We start from the raw sequence: 22,571 nt of genomic DNA on the forward strand, positions 1-22,571 counted from the left end.
AGCTGCTTTGGGACCAGGCCCTTACACAGTCGAACCAGCTGGTTCCAAAGCCTGGTTCTGCCTCAGCTGCGCCTCTACAGTGCCCTGCCTCTGCCTCAGCCGTGCCGCCATGATGCCTATCGGATGAGGGTACTTCAGCGATGGGGGCTCAACAACTTCCTTCTCCACCTAGTAAACAAAGGGAGAAGAGAAAGGATGGTGGCTCCGACAAGTCCTCCAGCCATAAAAAGGCAAAAGAGGACAAGACAGACAAGTCGGCCCACAAGACGAAGAAACCCAAGCACGCCAAACATCACGACTCGGGTTCGTCAGTGCCCTCGGTCCCGGCAGCTGCAACGGTACTGACTCCATCAGACTGGCCCTTCAATCGGTCATGTAGGTTACGCTGCCGGGGTCCCCTAGACGGGTCGCACGGGTGGAAAGTGCGTCTCCCCAACGACCTGAGGCGCCAATGTGTGAGTTGATTTCAGATGGAGAAATCCGTGACTCCCCACTGACGGTTCGCTCACCCATGCCAATGCCGCCATCTAGGCCAGCCACGGAGTCTTCTGTTTCTCCGCCATGGTACCAACGTCACTCTGCTGACAGGCATTTAGAGGAATGGGACCAACCCTGTTATGGAAGTTACATAGATTGCGAGGACTACCATTATTTCGGATTCTGTCTGTCAGCACGGGACCGTCCATCACTATCGGTTCCGAGAGAGGCACCATCTACATCAGGATGTGCAGAGCTGAGACACCCCATGTCGCCGGGGAACTGTTCATCTAGTGGACCTTACCGCTACGAGGCCGACTCATACAAGTCGGAGGCAGACTCTACCTCTCCGGATGTGGCCATCACATCACAGGGTCCAAGATCCCCGGAGGAACCCCACATCACCTTTGGGGAATTGATGTCAAGACTTGTTCGGTCGCTGGAGATTGAAGCACAACACTGGCCCGATCCTAGCACTGACAGGTTTTATGATATCGTTAGGGGCGAGCAGTCAGCGGCCATTGTGATAACCATGCTTCGTCAGGCGATGGTTCAACCCTGGGACCTACTGGCCCAGCCGCAGGCCACATCTTGACATTACGAGGCGATGTACCGGGTTCGGGAGCAGGATATTCCATTCCTCCTGCACCATCTAAAACTGAACTTGGTAGTTGTTGAGTCGTCCCAGGGCTCGTGATAAGGAGGGCAGAAAAATCGATATGCTGGCACACAGAGTCTGTGCGGCCTCTGGACATGGCCTTCGTATCGCGAACTACGAGGCGACACTTGCCAGATATCAGTACTTTATTATGCAAAAGCTCGACATCATTGCCACTTCTCTGCCCAACCATCAGGGAGACTTGGCCAAAGTCTTCATAAAAGAAGCCATGCAAGTTGCCATTCAGCAGCTATCAACAGTGCGGCACCATGTCGACACCGATTCCAGGGCTCTGGTCGGTGCCATCTCTCTGCGTCGACACGTATGACTCAGAAGCTGTAATTTTCCAGAGGAGATGAAATGGCAGATAGAAGAGAAGCCATTTGATGGATCGGGACTGTTCCACACCAGGATGGACCATAAATTGAAACCCATTCATGAGTCATGGATGACAGCCCGCCGAATGGAAATTCTGACTCAACAGAGATGTAAGTGGTCCTGGTCTTGGTCATCTTACCGTCAACAATTCCCACCGAGGCAGCAATATCAACAATGGCAACAGCGTTGAAAGCAGCAGCCGCAGCAGCATTTTCAGCAGGGCTGTCACTGCTTCAACACCGACAAGCGTCAGCACTGATGGGCCCGGAGAACCTCTCCTTCTCTCCAATTTCCACCTTTCCCCCTCTCATTTGGGGATCGGCTGCAAAGCCTACTCCCCATTTGGGAGTCCATCACATCTGATCGGTGGGTTTTATCCATCATCCAGCTCGGATACAGAATAGAATTCGACATCGTTCCTCCGTCAAGCCCGATTCAATTTGCACCTGGCTCGACAGTGTTACCAGACGAAATTCACCAACTACTTCATAAAGGAGTGATTTGTCACCTCTCTCGTTCTGAGGGACTTCACGGATTCTATTCAAGATATTTTACAGTCCCTAAATGGGATGGTGGTCTCCGTCCTATCCTGGACTTGCGAGATATAAATAGGTTTATCAAGCCTAAGAAATTTTGGATGACCACCCTTCAAAATATCCTTCCATTGCTGGGGAGAGAGGATTGGTTTGCCTTCCTGGACTTGAGAGATGCCTATTTTCACATCTCAATTCATCCTTGTCATAGACGTCTCTTAAGCTTCACTGTTGGGTCCGACATATTTGAGTTTAATATACTCCCATCTAGATTAGCCACCGCTCCGTGAGTCTTCACAAAATGCATGGCTCCAGTGTGCCTGCATCTTTGGCTTCAGGGTATCCAAGCATACCCTTACCTAGACGACTGGCTAATAGTTTCCCAGACCAGGGATAGTCTTCTTTCAGCCATCCATACAACCTGTGCTCTGCTGGACAATCTGGAACTATGTATTAATCATGAAAAATCATCCCTTGTTCCTGCGCAGGTGATCGACTTCATTGGAGCCCGTCTCAACTCTACCCTAGTGAGGGCATTTCTTCCTCTGGATCGTCAAGACAGTCTCTGCTCATGGATTCATCGGATTCGACGAGACAGGACTGTACCGGCTCTTTCCATTCAACAACTTCTGGGCCATATGGCCGCTTTGGTTGCCATCGTTCCATACGCCAGACTTCGACTTCGACCTCTTCAACTTTGCTTCAACAGAATGTTTCATCCTCAGCGGGATTTGCCCAACAAACCAATCCAGCTCCCGCTGCCCGTTCTTGACATGGTGGACAATACCAGTCAATCTGAATGTGGGTGTCCCATTCCGACTGCCTCAACCAACCGTGACTCTTTACACCGATGCATCATTGATGGTTGGGGTGCAGTATGTGCAGGACTTCGCACTCAGGGCACTTGGGACCGACAAGAATCAGCCAGACACATCACTTTTCTCGAACTGCTAGCGATCTTCAAAGCTGTTCGATCCTTCAAGGATATTCTTCGGCGGCAAGTAGTTCAGATCGCATCCAACAGCATAACCACTGTGTTCTATGTGAACAAACAGGGTGGAACGAAATCAGCCGCCCTGGCTCGGCTGTTGATAAGGATTTGGGACTGGTGCATCCTGAGGGACACCTAGCCGGTACAGACAACGAAGAAGCCTACCTGTTGAGCAGGCAAATGTCAACAACCCACGAATGGGAGTTGGATCGACAGATCTGCAATCAGCTTTTCCGTTGTTGGGGACACCCAGACATGGACTTGTTCACTACCCATATGAACAGGGTATACGAGATGTTCTGCTCCAGGGCAGGCATTGGACCGGGATCAGCAGGAGATGCCCTTATGATCCCGTGAGGCAATATCAACTTTTAAGCTTTCCCTCCGATTCCACTCTTAACGAAAGTAGTCTCGAAGATTGCCCACAACGGTGCCACGGGAATCTTAATAACTCCATGGTGGCCCCGTCAGCCGTGGTTCTTCACTCTTCTGCGGATGTCACACAACACCTTTCTTCGTCTCCCATTGATACCTCATCTAATAACGCAACAAGACGGAGCGGTTCGTCATCTGGATCTAGTTTCTCTGAACCTCACAGCTTGGCGAATCCGCTGACCATTGATACCGATTCAATACTGACAACATCTCGACTACCTGAAATTCCCACTTATGGAACCGAGGTGCTACTTACTTCCTTGGACCTGATGGGAGTTACCTCGGGATCAGGCATTCTCGATCCAGATATTCAGAGAATTCTTGAATCTGCTCTACGACCATCAACACGGAGATCTTATGCGGTGAAGTGACATCGATTCTCATCTTTCACTGAATCCCATTCGTTTGCTCCTGAATCAGCTTCTTTTGAGAACATATTACAGTTTCTTTTAGAGCTGCATCGTTCGGGACTTAAACCTACGTCTGTAAAGGTTTATGCGGCCGCGATTTTGCATTACCGTGGTGTGATACAAGGTTCATTGGTTTTTTCACAGCCAATAGTTAGACGATTCATCAAAGGACTGCAGAATCTTCATCCATCAATTCACCCTGTCATGCTGACTTGGAGTCTCTCGGTTGTACTTTGGGCACTTACCAGAGCTCCCTTTGAACCTCTGGCAACTATTGATTTATGTCTAGTATCCTGGAAGACGGCCTTTCTCATAGCCTTCAAGTCAGCTCAGAGAGCTAGTGAACTTTGTGCTCTTCGAGTAGATCTGCCGTATTTGAATTTCCTTAAGAAAAAGGTTGTTCTTCAGATGGGTTCGACGTTTTTACCTAAAGTAGCCACTCTGTTCCATATGAATCAGGAGATCATCTTACCTGCTTTTTTTCCATCACCATCAAACCCGATTGAAAGATCTCTACATACTCTCGATGTGCGGCGTTGCTTGGCGTTCTACAGATCGCGCACAGTCTTTTCAGTGTTCTAATTGACTCTTCGTAAAATATTCTGAACAGGAGAAGGGCTCTCCAGTCACATCTCAAAGACTTTCAAAATGGATAGTTCAGACTATCGTGTTGGCATATCAACTTGCCAAGTTGGATTTACCTGTTGCTCCGAGGGGTCACTCCATGAGAGCAGTAGTGGCTTCACCTGCCTTTGCCGCGGGAATCCCAATTCAAGACATCTGTAGAGCTGCAACTTGGGCTGCTCCATGTACTTTTGCCAAGCACTATCGGCTTGATGTGCGTGCCAGACAGGATTGTTCCTTAGGCAGAGCAGTCCTTTCCGCTTACTTGTAACTGATGTTCTTCGAGTGGCTATCTGTGCATTCACACAACTCATCCGCCGGCCCCACTCGGTGTCAGTGAGTGGATTTTATGTCGGTACCATGTCTCATTTGATGGTCATGGTCCCTAATGAAGTCATTGCAATATGTCTCTCTCCCGAGAGGGGGCAAATGTTCAGTCTTATAAAGACTGAGAAAATGGTGGACACTCCGCTCTATTTATAGTATGGAGGGGGAGGGGAGCTGAGTTTCCCACCAAAAACCGTTAGCTTTCTAATCTTTCTGGCCTTAGGCACTGTGCAGGCGCAGCACCCGTATGTGTGAATGCACACATGGCCACTTGAAGAACATCAGTTTCAGGTAAGCAACCTGCTTTTCCTGCTCAGTCATTGACAGGAATAGTTTCAGCAGTACAGACTTGGGGTATTAACTCTTTCTTTCATTTCCCAGTTTGAAAACTTATCATTTAATTCATACAGTCATTTTATACTGTGAGTGTTTGATTTTGAAAGGAAGAATATAAAATGGGCAAAATTGCAACATAATGAAGAACTCTGCCACCTGGTAGAGGGATAGAGCTGATTTAGTTTTGTAGAGGACTTCTATTCCATAATGGGAAAAACCTGCATGATTCTCACCCATGTCTTGGTATTGCTTTATAAAATATGTTGCTAAGGGCCATTATGGCTCAGATTTCTCTTTAAATCTGATATTTAAATAATAGTTATCCTTTTCCTTTGCAGTGTAAGTATTAATGTCTTTCAGAATTTTATATAGAAGTATTTAATGAGTGTTGATCACATCTTTCAAGAAGAATGCTCTAAGGAATCCCACTCTGCCTTATAGTGCTCCCTTGCCTCAATGAATATGACACTGCTTTTATCTTTTGTTAACTTTCTAGTTCAGTATAAATCATCCATTTTGATTTTACTCTTTGAAAGCTACTGCTGAGGTTTTGTGGCTCATAGATGCTTTTTTCTGTTTGCATTTTATTTACTCCAGAAAACTGTGAGGCTGGTAGTAAATTACCTGAAGACACAAAAGGCAGTGGTTCGAGTGAGCCCTGAGGTACCCCTTCAGAGTTTAATCCCAGCCATTTGTGAAAAATGTGAGGTCAGTCAGGAATACCTTGTCCTCTTGAGAGATACCTTCAGTGGGGAGGAGTTGGAGCTTACAAAATCACTGAATGAACTGGGAATAAAGGAGCTTTATGCATGGGACAGGAAAAGAGGTAAGTGAAGACATATGCTATATATTATGAAGAAACATTGTGTTAGGACTGGGTGGGCAGGTCTTGGGCTTTTGATATCTCTGTGGTTTTTAACATCTACAGCTAAAGACTTACACTTAGATATAAAGAATTATAAGTTCAGGAACTGTTTTGGAGTATTGAATGTACACAGTCCCTCTGTGCAAAAATCCACTCCTGCTTATCCCAAGCTTTCTTCATTTCAATTTAGGGCAGAAGGATAGTGATTTTATTTCTCATATTGCTTAGCAAAAGTGGGGTGGGGGAGTTGGAGACCCATGCTGAACTACTGCAAATCTAGAGATCTGCCGATAGATCAACTTCTGTCAGCCCAAATACTGCTGATAGAATTGGACAGCCAAGGGGAAGAGAGAATAATGAGGGAGTGCCTCCATTTTTTTCATTCTGCCACTTTTAATACTGGGGCTGTAGAAAGACTGTTTTTTTCCCCAAAAGTAAGTTTTGCAGTGCATCCAGACATGCTATATCCTACTTGGAATTGCCAAGGACTCAGTTTTAATGGCATGGAACTCTTCAGTAGAAGATGTTAGTCCACTGTCAGTTTTATTCAGTGACATCCCCATCATTCTGTGGGTGCTTACCATAAGCTGAGCTGCAGAGGAACTAGAGGAGATAGAAATATGTTCCTCTCCCAAATTCTTATGCCTACACTTTTTATGCCAGTGAAGTCCCTTCCTCATCCACCTGCCTGCTTACTTGGTGCCCCTTCCCCTCTTCCAGTTGGGGGACTTCCTGCTTTCTCAGTACATGACTCACTAGTGGAGGTAGCAGGAGAAGCCGTGGTAGATGGGCAAATGACGTGGTGACAAATGAAGTGGCAATGGGTGGAAGAAGCCATTTGGACAGGAAATGGTGGGGGGGCAGAAAAGAGGAAATTGAGGGAGCAGGTGGTTAAGAAAAAGGAATCCAAGAAGTGGGGACAGTCAAAGGGGAAAGTCCTAGCCTTGAAAAAATGGACTGTGAGCCCAAAAGGGTTTCCTACCCCTCGATTAGGGTATACAAAGGGTAAGTTGCTTTGGCAATGTGAAGTAGGCAAATGGCCTCTCTCCTTCTGCTTGTTACTTTATGATCACAATTTATACTGTGTACCTGTAGTCTTCACCTGTCTGCCTCTGCAACATCACTGAAACCAGAATAGTGATACTGATGTACACTTATATTTATTGGTTCCATAAGCTAGTCCAGCAGCTGTAACAGAAGCATGTTCAGCTGCTACTGAACTGCAAATAGCCTGCCTTGTTCCCAGGCATCATGCCAGCTAGCAGATGTCACGCAGATGATTGGCCCACTCTGCGCACAGAAGGTGGGGCAGCCTTGCCTCTGAATGCTGCTGTCAACAGGCACCTAAGCAGCTCTGAAATCAGCTCTAGGAAGCCATTGCATAGCTGTCTGTGGCAAAAGACTTGGAGTGTCGCATGTACTACAGTCACGGCAACTGTTGGGGCTCAGAAGAGCCAAGATCAACAAGGGAGCCTGCTTCTGAGGAACAGCTGCAACTAAACTCAGATTTAGTTTTAAACAAAGCACAGGAAAACCTGTTTGTTTATACTGAAGAGAAGTAAAGGAGGTATCTTTATTCTAAAAATGTTTTTTATCCCTAAACTGAAAACAAGGCAGGTGCCATGATAGTCATGATAAAGCAGCAGCTGATATCAGATGGCATGAATAAGTTCTTAAGCTAAGGTTAAAAAGCCTGCTTTTCCTCTGAAGACTTCTTAACAGAATTGCTGGTTTCATTTATTGCACCATCTCTCTGGAAAGAACTAGAGAGACATTTTTTATTTATGTAGTAATTTAGTCATGTTAGGTATTTTCTTTCAAATCCCCTTTTAAAAGAAACCATCTGGCTTTTTAAAATGTGGACAAATTGCATTTCTCAAGGCATTTCTTTTGTGTACGTTTAATTGGAAGTAAGCCTCATTTAACATAGTATAGCTTGCTTCTATGTAATCACACATTGGCTTGCACTGTAAATAAACAAGGCTTGGGGTTCCCCCCCAACCTTGATTTCTGTTTAATTTGAAGTGGTTGTACTATTAACTGTGGTAAATGTTTTCTCAGCTGCCCAGTTGACAACTGAGTATGTTGCATATCTGTTGAACAGGAGGATTTAAGCCTCATTCTTACAACATATATAAGCTTTCATCTTCCAGACCAGGGGTATGCGAATGTCATGATAGCACAATGAAATGAGGCTTTGTGTAGTCCTCTGAACTCAGAAGTTTATGGGCATCCTGTGGAGGGCAAAATGAGTACAAAGATGAAAGTCAGCTGCACAGTTCTCCTGTCCTTAAAATCACTTGAGTTTGGCTGTTTAAGTTTTTTGCCCTGGAACGCAAGAAGGGGAGGCCAAGATGCTGACAGGATACTGTCTCTTCCCCTTCCTGCCCCCCACCCCAGAACACCCACTGAACTCTGAGGTTAACTTTGCAAACTTAGAGCTGCAGCTGGTACAGTTCCTTCCACAATGGCTGCGAGGGCAAAGGGAGAGTGCCCTTTATTTGAAGCAGGTTTCCAAGGCTAGAATTCAGACTCCAGATTCTCCTATGGCCATCTGGACTCTGCTTTGCAACCAGAGGACAGCATAAGCGAGCGAACCGCTGCCTCCCGGCATGTGGCTGGTCCAAATGGGCATGGCAGGCCGGATCTGGCCCCCGGGCTGTAATTTGAGGACCCATGGCCTAGAAAAACAAATATATAAAATGGTCCTGAGACTTCAATGTCACCCACTGACACAGCAGTTGGTAAGCTGCAGCCCAAATATTTACACTGATAAAAACAAAACAAAAATGTTGACATGACAAACAGTAAGAATATAATTGCTGATTGCCAGGGCTGCCTTTGAGCTGTTACAGCTGTATCTATTGCCTGTGACAGTCACCATTCTATATATTCTGAGCCTTGTGAATGAATATATGCATTTATGCATCTGTTGCTAAGGAGCTGATCACCTTGTGCAGCAAGTACCCTTTCAGTGTCATGGCAATTTTAGAATTGTTTCTAAGATTAAAAAATGTAGGAAAGGAAGAGCCCTTATTGCACAAGCATGCAGACAGTGCATAAACCTCTTTGGCCAATGTGTGCTACCTTTCTTCCAGCCCTTTAATTTATATCTTAAAACTATTTTTACTTAAAGAAGCAAACAGCTGCTTTTCTATATGAGAAGGGTATTCTATTCTCATTTGCACTGTTATCAAGACACCAAAGCAGAACTTTGTGCTAGTGCTTCTGTGTTGGTAAGGGGAAGTTTCTGCAGTGATAGTTACTACAGTTGGGTGCAGATAACGCCCCCCATCAAGAGTAGAATATTATCCAACAGTTCAGATACTTAAGCAAAAACTCATGTTGCCACTTAGTAGTGATGTTTTTAATAATAACTGAATGGGTAAGATGCAATTTAATTCCTTTTTGCAGTTGAGAAATTTGAAACAATTCATTAATCTGACCCATGAATTTGCAGAGCTGAGCCCAATATCTAAGCCATGTGACCATACATTTTTATAGCATTCTTGTTTGGCGTACATGGCTCCTTCCTGTTTGGATGTCATGGAAGAAACTATTTCCTGCTAGCTTAATCTGTTTTTAGTATAGTTCAGAGATAAAAACAAAATCTTCCTTTACTGACTGTCCACTGACTTGCTATATAGCTGTATTTCTAAAACAGTTGGAAAATAAGCACAGTGGTTTCTCAGTCTGTCATATTCTGTCTTTGCAACAACATCCTTTGAGTTAAGATGTGAGAGCCTTTATTTTGTTGATCAGAAACCAAAAACAGCCTTGGCATAAAATTATTCCTAGATTGGAGCTGGACTTTGTACTTAGATTTCCTCGACACAAGTTCTGCATTCGGTCAGATAAATTATGGTGATAATGCTTAGCATTTATATAGTGTTTTAGAGTACTGAAACCACATGCATGATTTCAGTAATTTTGACACTAGTCCTGAAAGTTACTCATATGGATGATGAGACCGGAGTTGAAAGACACAAGTATTGCTTGAAATGTTCTCCACCTAAATCCAAACTCTTCCACTTTAGTTAGTGGTAAACTAAACATATATTAAAGGGGTAGGTAAATATTAGACTTGGTATTTTACTAGATCACTAAAATTTGCCATTGGAGCAAGAGACAAATTGGTGGCTTGCAGTTAGGGATGTCTGAGAAATCAGCAATGAACTCAAATGAGTTTGGGTTTCTAGGAATCAGACCTGTGGATTCTGCAGCAGACTGTCCACAAGACTAATTGCACATTTTATTACAAAATTTTACATAAATTTAATAGTAAAATATGTAAAATAAATTTAAATAACCATTTCTCCTATAGGCTTAAGCATGAAAAGATACATTTTTCAGAGATTGTACAAATTCGTACTCTTGAAAATGCACTATCTGAAGTTGCATAAATGTATACAAACAGAATTTCATAAAATCCATTTATTTCAATGAGTGGATGATAGAAAGAAAGGTGCTTGCCAATCTGTGAAACATAGATGGAGTGGATTTTACATCTGTACAACCCTACTTGGGGTCTGAATCAAGTAAACCTACATGAGACTTACCAAAGATCAGAGATTCTAACACAACTCCCTAAAACTGACTAGTACTGTTGAGCAAAAGACCTAGTCAAAAGCACCTGATTTTACAGATTTGGAACACTGAGTAGGGTTGGGAAGCTACTCAGTGGAATCCATCTCTCTGGCATTTGGGGACTTCCTCTTGTGTTTGGCCCAGTCTTAGAAAACAAGCTGAGTTGAGAGAAAGTTTGCAAATGCTCATGGAATGAAGGTTGCACAACCAGTAATCTTTTTCTGCATCAGCTGCAGTAGCACAAGCAAAGGTTGCTGCATGAGATGCAGAAGAAGGATGGTGCTTGTGCAGTATATGGGGCTTTATTTCTGGGGAGTGCTGCATGAACACTGGATGCACTGTCCAGGAATTCAGACTCAGGGCTGTAACAATCCAAGTGGAGTCTGAGGAGCCGAGCCCAGGAAATCCAATGGATTCTCGCCCCTCAAACATCCTAACAGTGAAGCCAAGAGTGAAACAATTAACAAAGTGCCAGCCGTGGCAGATATTTTCTTCCCAAAAATATAATTGATATAGCTTAAATACTTAGAGTCCAGAAATCTGCTATGAATCACCTAGACATTTATTAATAGTTACTAATTTCCCTTCTGCTTCCCTTCTATATAGTAGAAATGTCAGGCTTGTATATAAAGACAGAAGACTACAATCTTGAAGAGATGAAGCAGGGTTGGTGGCGTTCAGCTGCTTTCTTCTTAAGATGGCACTGCCAACTTGCTTTTCCACAGCTTTTTCTCCTTTGTAGTTGGAAAAGGAATTTCAAGGTGCCATTTTGAGAGCTGGGAAATGGTCAGAGGTGAAATCGTTAAAATTGGAAGGGGCTACAGTTTTAAACCTGGATCTGCCAAGTTTCACTGGGTCTAACTTAGAGTTTGGCTCTTCTAGATTGCTGAGCGATGACCAAGGCAAAATCTGATCCCAGTTCACAGTTCAGTTTCTCCCTTGTATTTAACAGTGTAAATCTTACATAGTCTTATAGCTGAATGTTTGTCTGTGAGTATAGTTGAACCTGCTGGAAGCAGGCTTTAAAAGAAGAATGGGAAACATGAAGAGCTGGAACAGAGATAACAGAGTGTGGTGGGAGGTGAGGATTACTTCCCTAACAGCACCTGGAAGTTAGGTGTTTCACATCCTGTCACCAGCATGTGGATCATTGTTCTAGAAAAATGCCACATTACCCATTGGATCAGTAAGGAAAAAGGAGTAGGGACAGGAATAATTCATTCAGGAAGATGTTAAGGCAAGGATTGGGTCTTAGCGATGGAAATTGGAACCATTCCTTAAATACAAATGTAAGAAATGTATGTTTAACTTCTGGTTGGTTATGAGCTGCTGTGTGGGAAATGGAGGCTGCTACTCTCAACCCTGTGACATTCATTCATTCATTCATTTGGGTATTTCTAACCTGTCCATTATGGTTCAAGGAAGGGAAGCAGTGGGAAGGAGTTGAGGTGCATGCACACCAATGCTAGGAGCATGGGTAATAAGCAGGAAGAGCTTGAAGCTGGGAATAGGGGGGTATGATCTGGTGGGAATCACAGAAACTTTGTTGGATGAAAGGCAAGTCTGGAATGTGAACATAGAAGGGTATCACCTTTTTAGAAAGGACAGGAAGGAAAAGAGAGGTGGGGCATGGCTTTATACATCAGGGAAGGGATAGGATGCAGTGAAATAGAATGCAGGACAGATGGGGATTCGGTAGAGGCAGTCTGGGTGAAACTTAGTGGTTTTGACAGGGAAAGAGACCTGACAGTGGGGGTATGTTATCGCCCTCCAGGTCAACTTGAGACCCTGGATGATGTCCTGACAGGCCAGATTCTAAGGATATTTCGGAGGAGAGACACAGTAATTATGGGAGATTTCAGTCTCCTGGATATTACTTGGGAGACTCACTTGGCGGTGACAGCCAGGTCATGTCGCTTCCTAGAAGCTATTGAGGGAGCGTTTTTCACACAGAGGGTCCGAGAGGCGACAAGGGGGGGAAACATCCTTGACTTAGTCTTGACCAATAGGGAGGAGCTGATAGATGAAGTACAGATTAGGGGAGCTCTGGATGCGAGTGATCACTCCATCCTTTGCTTTGAGATCAGGGGACTGGGGACGTGCAGCAGGTCGAGCACTAGAAGCTGGGACTTCAAGAGGGCCAACTTTGGCCAACTGAAGGCCAGACTGGGGAAAGTCTCCTGGGATAGGTTACTGGAAGGTAAGCGAGTTGAGGAGGAGTGGATGGCACTCAAAAGGGAGGTTTTGGAGGCGCAAGCCTTGACGATACCTCTAGTCAGTAAGGTGGGGAGGCGGAGGAGAGTGCCGCCATGGATGCGAAAGGAGGCGGTTAGAGGGATTAGACGAAAGAGGAACCTCCGTAGGAAATGGGTACTGGGGGAAATAGACAAAAGGGTATACTGGGAGGAGGAGGCCCATTGCAGAAGGATTCTTTGCAAGGCTAAGACTGATTACGAGCAGAGACTTGCCAAGAATATCAAGAGCAACAAAAAGGGCTTCTTTCAGCATGCAAGTAGGAAGAGGAAGGGGAGACAAGTGGTGGGACCACTAAATAAGGAGGAAGGAGATCCAGTGACTGATATGAGGGAACAGGCACAGATGCTAAATGACTATTTTGCCTCTGTGTTCTCCCCAAAGCAGGTTCGGGGATGTGCGCATAGGAGATTAGATGAGGCTGGGGACTTAGGGGCACAGATTAGAGTCACCCCCCTTGAAGTCGAGGGGCTCCTCAGGGCATTGGACATTACAAAGGCGCCAGGCCCTGACGGGTTACACCCAAGAGTACTTACACCCGATAGTACACCCGAGAGTTGGCAAGGGTTCTCTCCATTAGTGGGGAATTGTCGGGATGGCGGCCAGTGACAAGCAGGGTCCCCCAGAGCTCTGTCCTGGGGCCGATCCTGTTTAATCTTTTCATTAACGACATGGAAGAAGGGGTGAACAGTCTGCTGATCAAATTTGCAGACGACACTAAAACTGGAGCAGTGGCCACAACTGAGGAGCAGGTACTCCAGATCCAAAAGGATCTGGACAGACTATGGAAGTGGGCAGGAGACAACAGGATGGCGTTCAATGTGGATAAGTGCAAGGTCTTGCACTTGGGGCATAGGAATAGGTGTCATAAGTACAGGTTAGGTGACAAGTGGCTGGAGAGCGGCACTTGTGAAAGGGACCTCTGGGTACTGGTTGACTGCAGACTAAACATGAGTCAGCAGTGTGATGTGGTGGTCAAGAGGGCGAACGCCACCCTTGGTTGCATAGCCAGAAGTGTGGGTTCTAGATCGAAAGAGGTATTACTACCACTCTACACGCCTCTGGTGTGCCCGCAACTGGACTATTGTGTTCAGTTTTGGGCCCCTCATTACAGAAAGGATATAGCCAAGTTAGAGTCAGTGCAGCGTAGGGCCACAAGGTTGGTGGCCGGTTTGCAGGGGATGCCGTATGAGGCGAGACTGAGGGAACTGGGTCTCTTCAGCCTGGAGAAGAGGAGACTCAGAGGGGATATGTTGGTGACATACAGGTATGTGAGGGGATGTCACATGGAGATGGGTAGAGACCTTTTCTCCCCTGCAGAGGAAGGCAGGACACACTCCAATGGAGCAAGGCTCAGGGAGCCAAGGTTCCATTTGGATGCCAGGAAGCACTTCCTGACAGTTAGGACCCCGAGGGTGTGGAATGGGCTTCCACGAGAGGTCGTTGAGGCCCCATCAGTGCAGGTGTTCAAGGACAGGCTGGACGTCCCCATGGTGGGCATGTCGTGAGCGAAGCTGGCTGGTGTCGGAGGTCAGACTAGATGGCCCGGTAGGTCCCTTCTGACTTGCTCTGTTTTCTATTTTTCTATGTTCATCTCTAGATGACTTACAATATAAAACACCTAATAATTACAACATAATGACACATGTCTGAAGATAAAAACATAATTAAAATATTTAAATGTTTAAATAGCGGGTTAATAAAAAGGTCCTGACCTGGAGCCGAAAAGCATATATCGTCGGCACCAGGAGAACAAATATTCATGACAGCAAATATACAGATCTAATATGTTTCATCTTGTAATAGTATTCCTTTTGTTGTTGTCCTTTTCACTTCCTGTCCTTTCCAGTTGTTCCATCAAAAGCTCAATCTGAACCTTCTCTGAACTGTAGAGGTACTGTAAAAGGAGACTTGGAGAGAGAGGATTTTCCTTTTCCCTTTTTCTTCTGCATGCTTTTGATAACTAATGCATTTTGTGTTCACTGTGTAAGCTGCTACTGGCATTATAGTACATGACTGGCCAATAACTCAAAGGATATTTTTCTTACTGATCTCATAATTTATGAGCATGGATATAACCTGATAAATATTAACATCTATAATCTTAAATTTGTATGGCAGGTAATGAACACATTTCAGAGCATTCATACACGAAGACATGCTTATTCCACTTTGGGTGTGTTTGTCCTCCAACTGGGATTTGTAAATACTCAAATGTTTCTTTGTATTGCATGTAGGCTCCATGTATTTCTGTATTGCATGCAGGATCCATAGGTACACATGTCATTGGCCTTCATTTTATTCTTTTTTATTTACATAGAAATACTAGTCGAGCATGATTATTATGGTCTGTTGTACACTTGTGGCTTGTTGAAGTAAGATTATGTATGTAACTATGTAACACCAAACAACTTGTTTGTGTTTACTGCTAGAATTTGTCCATATGTGCAATTTTTATGATTCTGCAATGCCTTGATATCCCATTTAATGGATTTTAATATTACAGTTTGTAGTAATTTGATTTGATAGTTAAGACAGTCTAAATTGTAGTGGTAAGTGCAGGAGAGATGGTGCCTGCTAAGAAATTGTAGGATTGTTTTACTATAGAGAACCCCCGCTCACGACATGCCCACCATGCGCATGTCCACCCTCTTTGAGCATGTCCACCCTCTTTGAACACCCTCAGTAGGGGTATTGCATCAAACAGAGAGTACTTTGAAAGTGACTGAGGTTTGAACATGTAAAAATAAATACACATTTTTTTGTAAATAAATTCCTGATTCTTTTGGATCCTACCACCGTACTTATATGCGTTTGGGTGTACTATCTAGTATATTTCCTTCAGGGATCACTGCCTTGTTGTGGCAAAGGGGCTTGCGTAGCTCAATGAAGCTATGAGCTATGCCATGCAGGGCCATCCAAGATGGACAGGTCATAGCAGAGAGCTCTGACAAAAAGTGATCCAAAAGGAGAATGAAACGGCAACCCACTCCAGTATCTTTGCCATGAAAACCCCATGGACAGTACCAAAAGGCAAAAAGATATGATGCCAGAAGATGAGCCCCTCAGGTCGGAAGGTGTCCAATATGCTACTGAGGAAGAGCAGAGGCTAGTACTAGTAGTACCAGAAAGAATGAAGCAACTGGGTCAAAGCCGAAAGGACACTCAGTTGCAGATGTATCTGGTGGTGAAAGGAGAGTCCAATGCTGTAAAGATCTATACTCCATAGAAACCTAGAATGTAAGATCCATGAATGAAGGCAAGCTGGATGTGGTCAAACAAGAGATGACAAGACTGAACATCAACATCTTAGGAATCAGTAAACCAAAATGGACAGGAATGGGTGAATTTAATTCAGATGACCATCAGGTATACTACTGAGGGCAAGAATCCCTCAGAAGAAATGGTGTAGCCTTCATAGTCAATAAAAGAGTAAAAAAAGCAGTACTGGAATACTAGAATACAGTACTGGAATCTCCAAAATGACAGAATGATCTCAGTTTGAATCCAAGGCAAACCATTCAACATCACAATAGTCCAATTCTATGCCCCAACCACTGGTGCTGAAGAGACTGAAGTTGACCAGTTCTATGAAGGCCTACAACACCTTCTAGAATTAACACCAAAAATGATGTCCCTATCATCATGGGAGATTGGAATGCTAAAGTAGGAAGCCAAAAGATAACTGGAATAACAGGCAAGTTTGGCCTTGGAGTACAAAATGAAGCAGGGCACAGGCTGGTAGAATTTTGTCACAAGAATACGATGGTCATAGCAAACTCTTTTCCAACAACCCAAGAGACGACTCTACCCATGGACATCACCAGACGGTCAACACAGAAATCAGATTGACTATGTGCTCTGCAGCCAAAGATGGAGAAGCTGTAGACAGTCAGTAAAAACTAGACCAGGAGCTGACTGTGGCTCAGATCATGAGCTTCTTGTTGCAAAATTTAGGCTTAAATTGAAGGAAGTAGGGAAAAGCACTTGGCCACTCAGGTATGACCTAAATCATATCCCTGATGAATATACAGTAGAGGTGACAAAGAGATTTAAGGAATTAGATCTGATAGACAGAGTGCCTGAAGAACTATGGACAGAGGTTCGCAACATTGTACAAGAGGTAGCAACTAAAACCATCCCAAAGAAAAAGAAATGCAAGAAAGCAAAATGGCTGTCTGAGGAAGCTTTACAAATAGCTGAGGAAAGAAGGGAAGTGAAAGGCAAGGGAGAAAGAGAAAGATACACCCAATTGAATGTAGAATTCCAGAAAATAGCTTGAAGAGATAAGAACGCCTTCTTAAATGAAGAGTGCAAAGAAAAAGAAGAAAACAATAGAATAGGGAGGACCAGAGATCTCTTCAAGAAAATTGGAGATATGAAGGGAACGTTTCATGCAAAGATGGGCATGATAAAGGACCAAAATGTCAGGGACCTAACAGAAGCAGAAGAGATTAAGAAGAGGTGGCAAGATTACACAGAAGAGGTATACAAGAAAATGCTTAATGTCCCAGATAAGCACGATGGGGTGATCACTGAACTCGCGCCAGACATCCTGGAATGTGAAGACAAATGGGCCTTAGGAAGCCTGAGCACCAACAAAGCTAGTGGAGGTGACAGTATTCCAGCTGAGCTATTCAAAATCTTAAAAGACGATGCAGTACAAGTGCTAAACTCAATACGCCAGCAAACTTGGAAAACTCAACAGTGGCCACAGGATTGGAAAAGGTCAGTTTACATCCGATTGCAAAGAAGGGCAATGCCAAAGAATGTTCAAGGTACCGCACCATTGCACTCATTTCACATGCTAGCAAAGTTATGCTCAAAATCCTACAAGCTAGGCTCCTGCAGTATGTGGACCGAGAACTACCAGTAGTACAGGCAGGATTTCAAAGGGAAAAAGGAACTAGAGATCAAATTGCCAACATACGCTGGATCATGGAGAAAGCTAGGGAGTTCCAGAAAAATATTTACTTCTGCTTCATTGACTATGCTAAAGCTTTTGATTGTGTGGATCACAACAAACTGTGGCAAGTTCTTAAAGAGATGGGAGTACCAGACCATCTTACTTGTCTTTTGAGGAACCTATATGCTGGGCACGGAACCACTGATTGGTTCAAAATCAAGAAAAGAGTTCGATTCAGCAGACGGGAACTGCAGCCAAGAAATTAAAAGACTCTCCTGGGGTGGAAAGCAATGGCAAATCTAGACAGCATACTAAAAAGCAGAGACATCACCCTGCCAACAAAAGTGTGTATAGTCAAGGCTATGGTTTTCCCAGTTGCAATGTATGGCTGTGAAAGCTGGACCCTAAGGAAGGCTGAGCGCCAAAGGATTGAGACCTTTGAATTGTGCTAGAGGAGATTCCTGCGAGTCCCTTGGACTGCAAGGTGATCAAACCGGTCAGTCCTAGAGGAGATCAACCCTGACTGCTCTTTAGAAGGCCAGATCCTGAAGATGAAACTCAAATACTTTGGATACCTAATGAAAAGGAAGGACTCCCTGGAGAAGAGCCTAATGCTGGGAACAATAGATGGCAAAAGAAGAAGGGGACAGCAGAGGATGCGATGGCTAGATGGAGTCACTGAAGCAGTTGGCGTGAGCTTAAGTGGGCTCCAGGGGATGGTGGAGGACAGGAAGGCCTGGAGGAATATTGTCCATGGGGTCGCGATGGGTCAGACACAACTTCGCGACTAACAACAACAACAACATTTAGTTATCAATTTATGAAACATCCTGGGTTCCTCTACAGAAAATATATAAATATAGAGTGGTCTCAGTATCTATCATGTCATGTCAGAATTATTTTATATTGATATCACAGATTTTGGTGTTTTTTTTTAATTTACATTTGGCTTGGTAAACAAGTATGGGCAAATCAAAGAAAATATAGTGGCGGTTTCATACTTGAATGCTTACCAATAAAACTTTAAAAAGTTGGGTTAAAACAAAGGTAAGTAAAATTGGTTTAAATCAGCTTTTTCATATTATTTTGGGATTTTTTTTTACTCCCCCATTTATTTCCTTTTTTGCTCATTTGTTTTAAAATAACAACCAAATGGTTTCCTAACTGCGGAAAAAACCCAACAAATATAGAACAGATAGGTTCATAAATATATCATTACTACCAACTACAGCAGGAGTATAAAAGTATTTTTTCCAGAGGGGAAAAATTTCAAAGAGCAAAAGCTCTTGGATAATCTTACTGTTCAAACCTCCCAGAACAAAGTAAGCTTGTCCATATTCTGCAATATGCTGAAATAATGCCATATAACTTATCTACTGTGAATAATTCATACCACAATATAGCAGTTTGTCCTGTTTAGAAAATTTTCCCATGTAAATTAGGGTAATTTGAACATGAGAAAATGTTCTTAAGCATTAGAGAGTAATCTCACTTATCCAGCTTATTTTACATGTGCCAGCAGAGCCATATTCCTGATGCAATAGGATGTTAGTACTTCCTAACGCAACTGGAAATGAGCTGAAAAAACTCATATATAGAATAGAACAGTTCAGTGGAACTTGCAGCAGGGAGCTCCACTGACACGTACTGCTCTGGAAACTGACATTTCAGCTTATTTTCAAGGCTTGCCTAGGTGAAGTTCTAGCGTCTGGCAGTGGGTGCCACTAGCCCAGCTACTAAGCAGAGGCACAAAGCAGCACTGGATACCATTCTTTGTATTTAGTTAACAACAAAGCTCTAAAACAAAGAACATTTTTTCTTTTTGTCCCAATCCACCACACCACAAGTTTTTGACCTGAAGTATTTGAAGGATAAAAATCAAATCACACTTAATGTGAGTTAAGCATTACAGTATGCAGCAGTCGTGTTGCACTATTTGTAAAAATGTAAAGACAGTAGAGTGCACTTCCATTATATTCTTTTAATTTAAGAAAAACTAACATTACCAAGAATTATTGACAAACTAATAAGTATTGTACGTGGTATACAAATGTCTAATCTATTTCAACTTTAACAATTTGTACAATCATTAAAAACCATTTGTAGAATCACTGTACCTTAAGATTACATAATTGGTTCTGATATTTGATGTTTTTAATTTCCCACTTGCAATCGGGGACATGCATGCTTTCTCACGCATTTGCTAGGGATACTCATCTGATACATTACTCACAACTGCAAAACTACCAGGCTTGCCAAATAATGTATTTGCATTTGGTTCATTGTCACCAGTGAACTTATAAAATGGGAAATGTTATGTGGAAAAATAAAGCCCTGGAAAACTCTGCCCTGCACATTACTGCTGCAGTAACCAAGATGAAAAATCTTTGGTATACACATCCATGTCCTCACAGCTGCTGATTTCTGCCATCAAATAAAGTTAATAAGTTAATCTGTTGCTTTGGAATAGTTTCAATAAATTGCCTGTATTACAGAAACCAGAAATTATTCAACAAGCTGCGATACAACGGAAAAAGAAAAGAAACGATTTCTGGGATTTTTCAAGGCTAATAAAAGAAACAGTAAGGTAAATGTTTTCCTTAGTTTATGGGGAGAGCAATCTTATGACCCCTGGGCAAGCAACAGAAGACATCTTCTGAAGTCAAGGAAGCTCTCTGACACTGGAAGAGGGGGGCAGAGATCCAGTTCTCTGTGCTTTCACAGTCAGCAGAGACAGAACCACAATTTGCCTCTCCAGAGTTGGGAATTCCACCTGAGAGTGGAGGAAAGTGGGTGTTCTGGTGGGTGGGTAAGGGAGGAGACCAGAGAGGCCAGGATGGAATTAATCCTGAGCTTCTTCCAGCTTCTTTCCTTCCCCTTACCAGGTACCTTTCCTAGATGCCCATCTAGGCATCTAGGAAAATGCCTAGATGGGAGAATGAGATTGGAGGATGGGGAAAGGAAAATTACTTGCACGTCTCTTGTCCTTCTGACTTCAACTTGGTAGGCCATTGGAATCTCAGCAGTCTCCAAATTCAGAAATTTGTGCTGAATGACAGCACAGTCCATAGGACTGCATGGTAGACCCACAGGGTGCAATCCTATGGTTTCTGTGTGCGCTTTCCCCTCAGATTTAACGAAGGAGCAGACTTCTTATTGCTAAGTATTTTCAGAAATTATTTCCTTTCTCCATTAATAAATGGGCTCAAATGTTATTGATTATGATTCAGCACTAATATGTAGCTTTTGCTTCAAAAGCACCATATAGCCTAGGTGACAAGAAAAGCTTAAAGTTCTCACACACTTCTGTAAGGATAGAAAAGCAAAAGTACACTGTATGTGTATGCGTGCGCATGCTCATGTATGGCACTGGCAGATCTTAAAATAAAAGTCTTGTTTGGCTTTCTAGTAGATGGATATTGCAGTCATAGATATTACATAGTGGTACCTCAGGTCACAAATGCCTCAGTTCACGACCAAATGGGTTGTAAACAGAAATTTCAGAAAAAAATTGCCTCAGGTCGCAAACTCCGCATCAGGTGACGATCGTGATTGCGCCCATCTACCCTGCACGGGCATGATTGCGATTGTGCTGGGGGGTGGGGGAAAGATGGCTGCAATCGCACCTGTCTTCCCTGCCTGAGCACTACCACAACTGCGCTCAACTATGGCTGTGATCGCGGGCGCGCTTGTGCAGAGAACACAGGCGTGATTGCGGTCGTGTTCATGGGGGAAGATGTCTGCAATCTTTGTTGTTCTTTGTCACTTTGTTTCACATTTTTTGATTAAAAAAATGGTTAGAGAATGGATTCACCTTATTTACATTGAACCTTATGGGAAAATTTGACTTGGGTCACGACCAATTTGAGTCACGACCAGAGTCATGTAACGGATTAAGTTCATGAGCTAAGGTACCACTGTATTTCCCTCACAGAGATCATGATACACCTGTGTACAGAGCTGAACAGTCAGTTCACAGTGCCTCATCCATGTGAATGGATATATGTGTGTGAATGTGTGTGACAAAGAGAATATGCATTTGTCTCTGCATTTATGTGTGCATGGTAGTTGTATGTGTATGAAAAAGGACTCACACACTTGCCTCACCTGCCATCTGTTCATTCTCAGATTTGAGCAATGAGAAAATGGTTAAATAGTAAGAAAAAAGGTCTCACTGATCAGCTCAGGAGTCCTCAAACTTTTTAACAGGGACCAGTTGAAAGGTGCTGATAGTGGGCACGGGCCGGCGCGGGGGGGGCACGGCAAGGGGAGGTGAGATGAGGCGAGGCAGCGCCAGGCGTGCGAGGCAGCAGTTTGCTCGCTTGGAGATCGTTTTCTCTGAGCGAGTCCAAAACGATCTCCGGGTGAGCAAGTCGCTGCCTCCCCGCACACGAGATGAGGCAGTGGCGTGCACCAGCGTGTGCGGCAAGTCTAAAACCTCAGGTAGGCTGGATAAATGAGCATGGCAGGCTGTAGGTTGAGGACCCATGGCTCAGCTGATCAGTAATGCTCACACCTCTTTTTCCCCACTCTTCAGCTGTTCTCTCTCATGCAATCCCATCTGCAAGCTCTGCTGCTAAGTTTTTTACAAAGTAGAATAGCAGCAGGGGCATTAGGTGAAAGATAGAAACCAAAGGCACTGTTTGGTTTTGGAGAACATGCATATTTCCCAAAGAATGTACCAAATGCAGCTGAGATACAGACATTTCCATAAAAACCTGTTGGAATGTATGTTTAATAGCTTGGAAGTATGTGCAATTCCCTCTGTGTAGGCAGATTATGTACATATAT

The 22,571-nt window shown here is 43.8% G+C and overlaps 1 protein-coding gene across 1 annotated transcript in view; it reads left to right on the forward strand.

The window, feature by feature from the left end:
• Positions 1-22,571, forward strand: part of COBL (cordon-bleu WH2 repeat protein) — a 163,777-nt gene that overhangs the window by 59,849 nt on the left and 81,357 nt on the right. The window contains exons 4-6 of the mRNA XM_044419117.1: positions 5,767-5,995; positions 14,724-14,768; positions 20,276-20,367. Of these exons, the coding sequence (XP_044275052.1) occupies positions 5,767-5,995; positions 14,724-14,768; positions 20,276-20,367 (366 nt within the window). The remainder of the gene's footprint in view (positions 1-5,766; positions 5,996-14,723; positions 14,769-20,275; positions 20,368-22,571) is intronic.

This window comes from Varanus komodoensis, unplaced genomic scaffold (assembly GCF_004798865.1).
Source record: "Varanus komodoensis strain SLA01 unplaced genomic scaffold, ASM479886v1 scaffold10, whole genome shotgun sequence".
NCBI classification, from domain to species: Eukaryota; Metazoa; Chordata; class Lepidosauria; order Squamata; family Varanidae; genus Varanus; species Varanus komodoensis.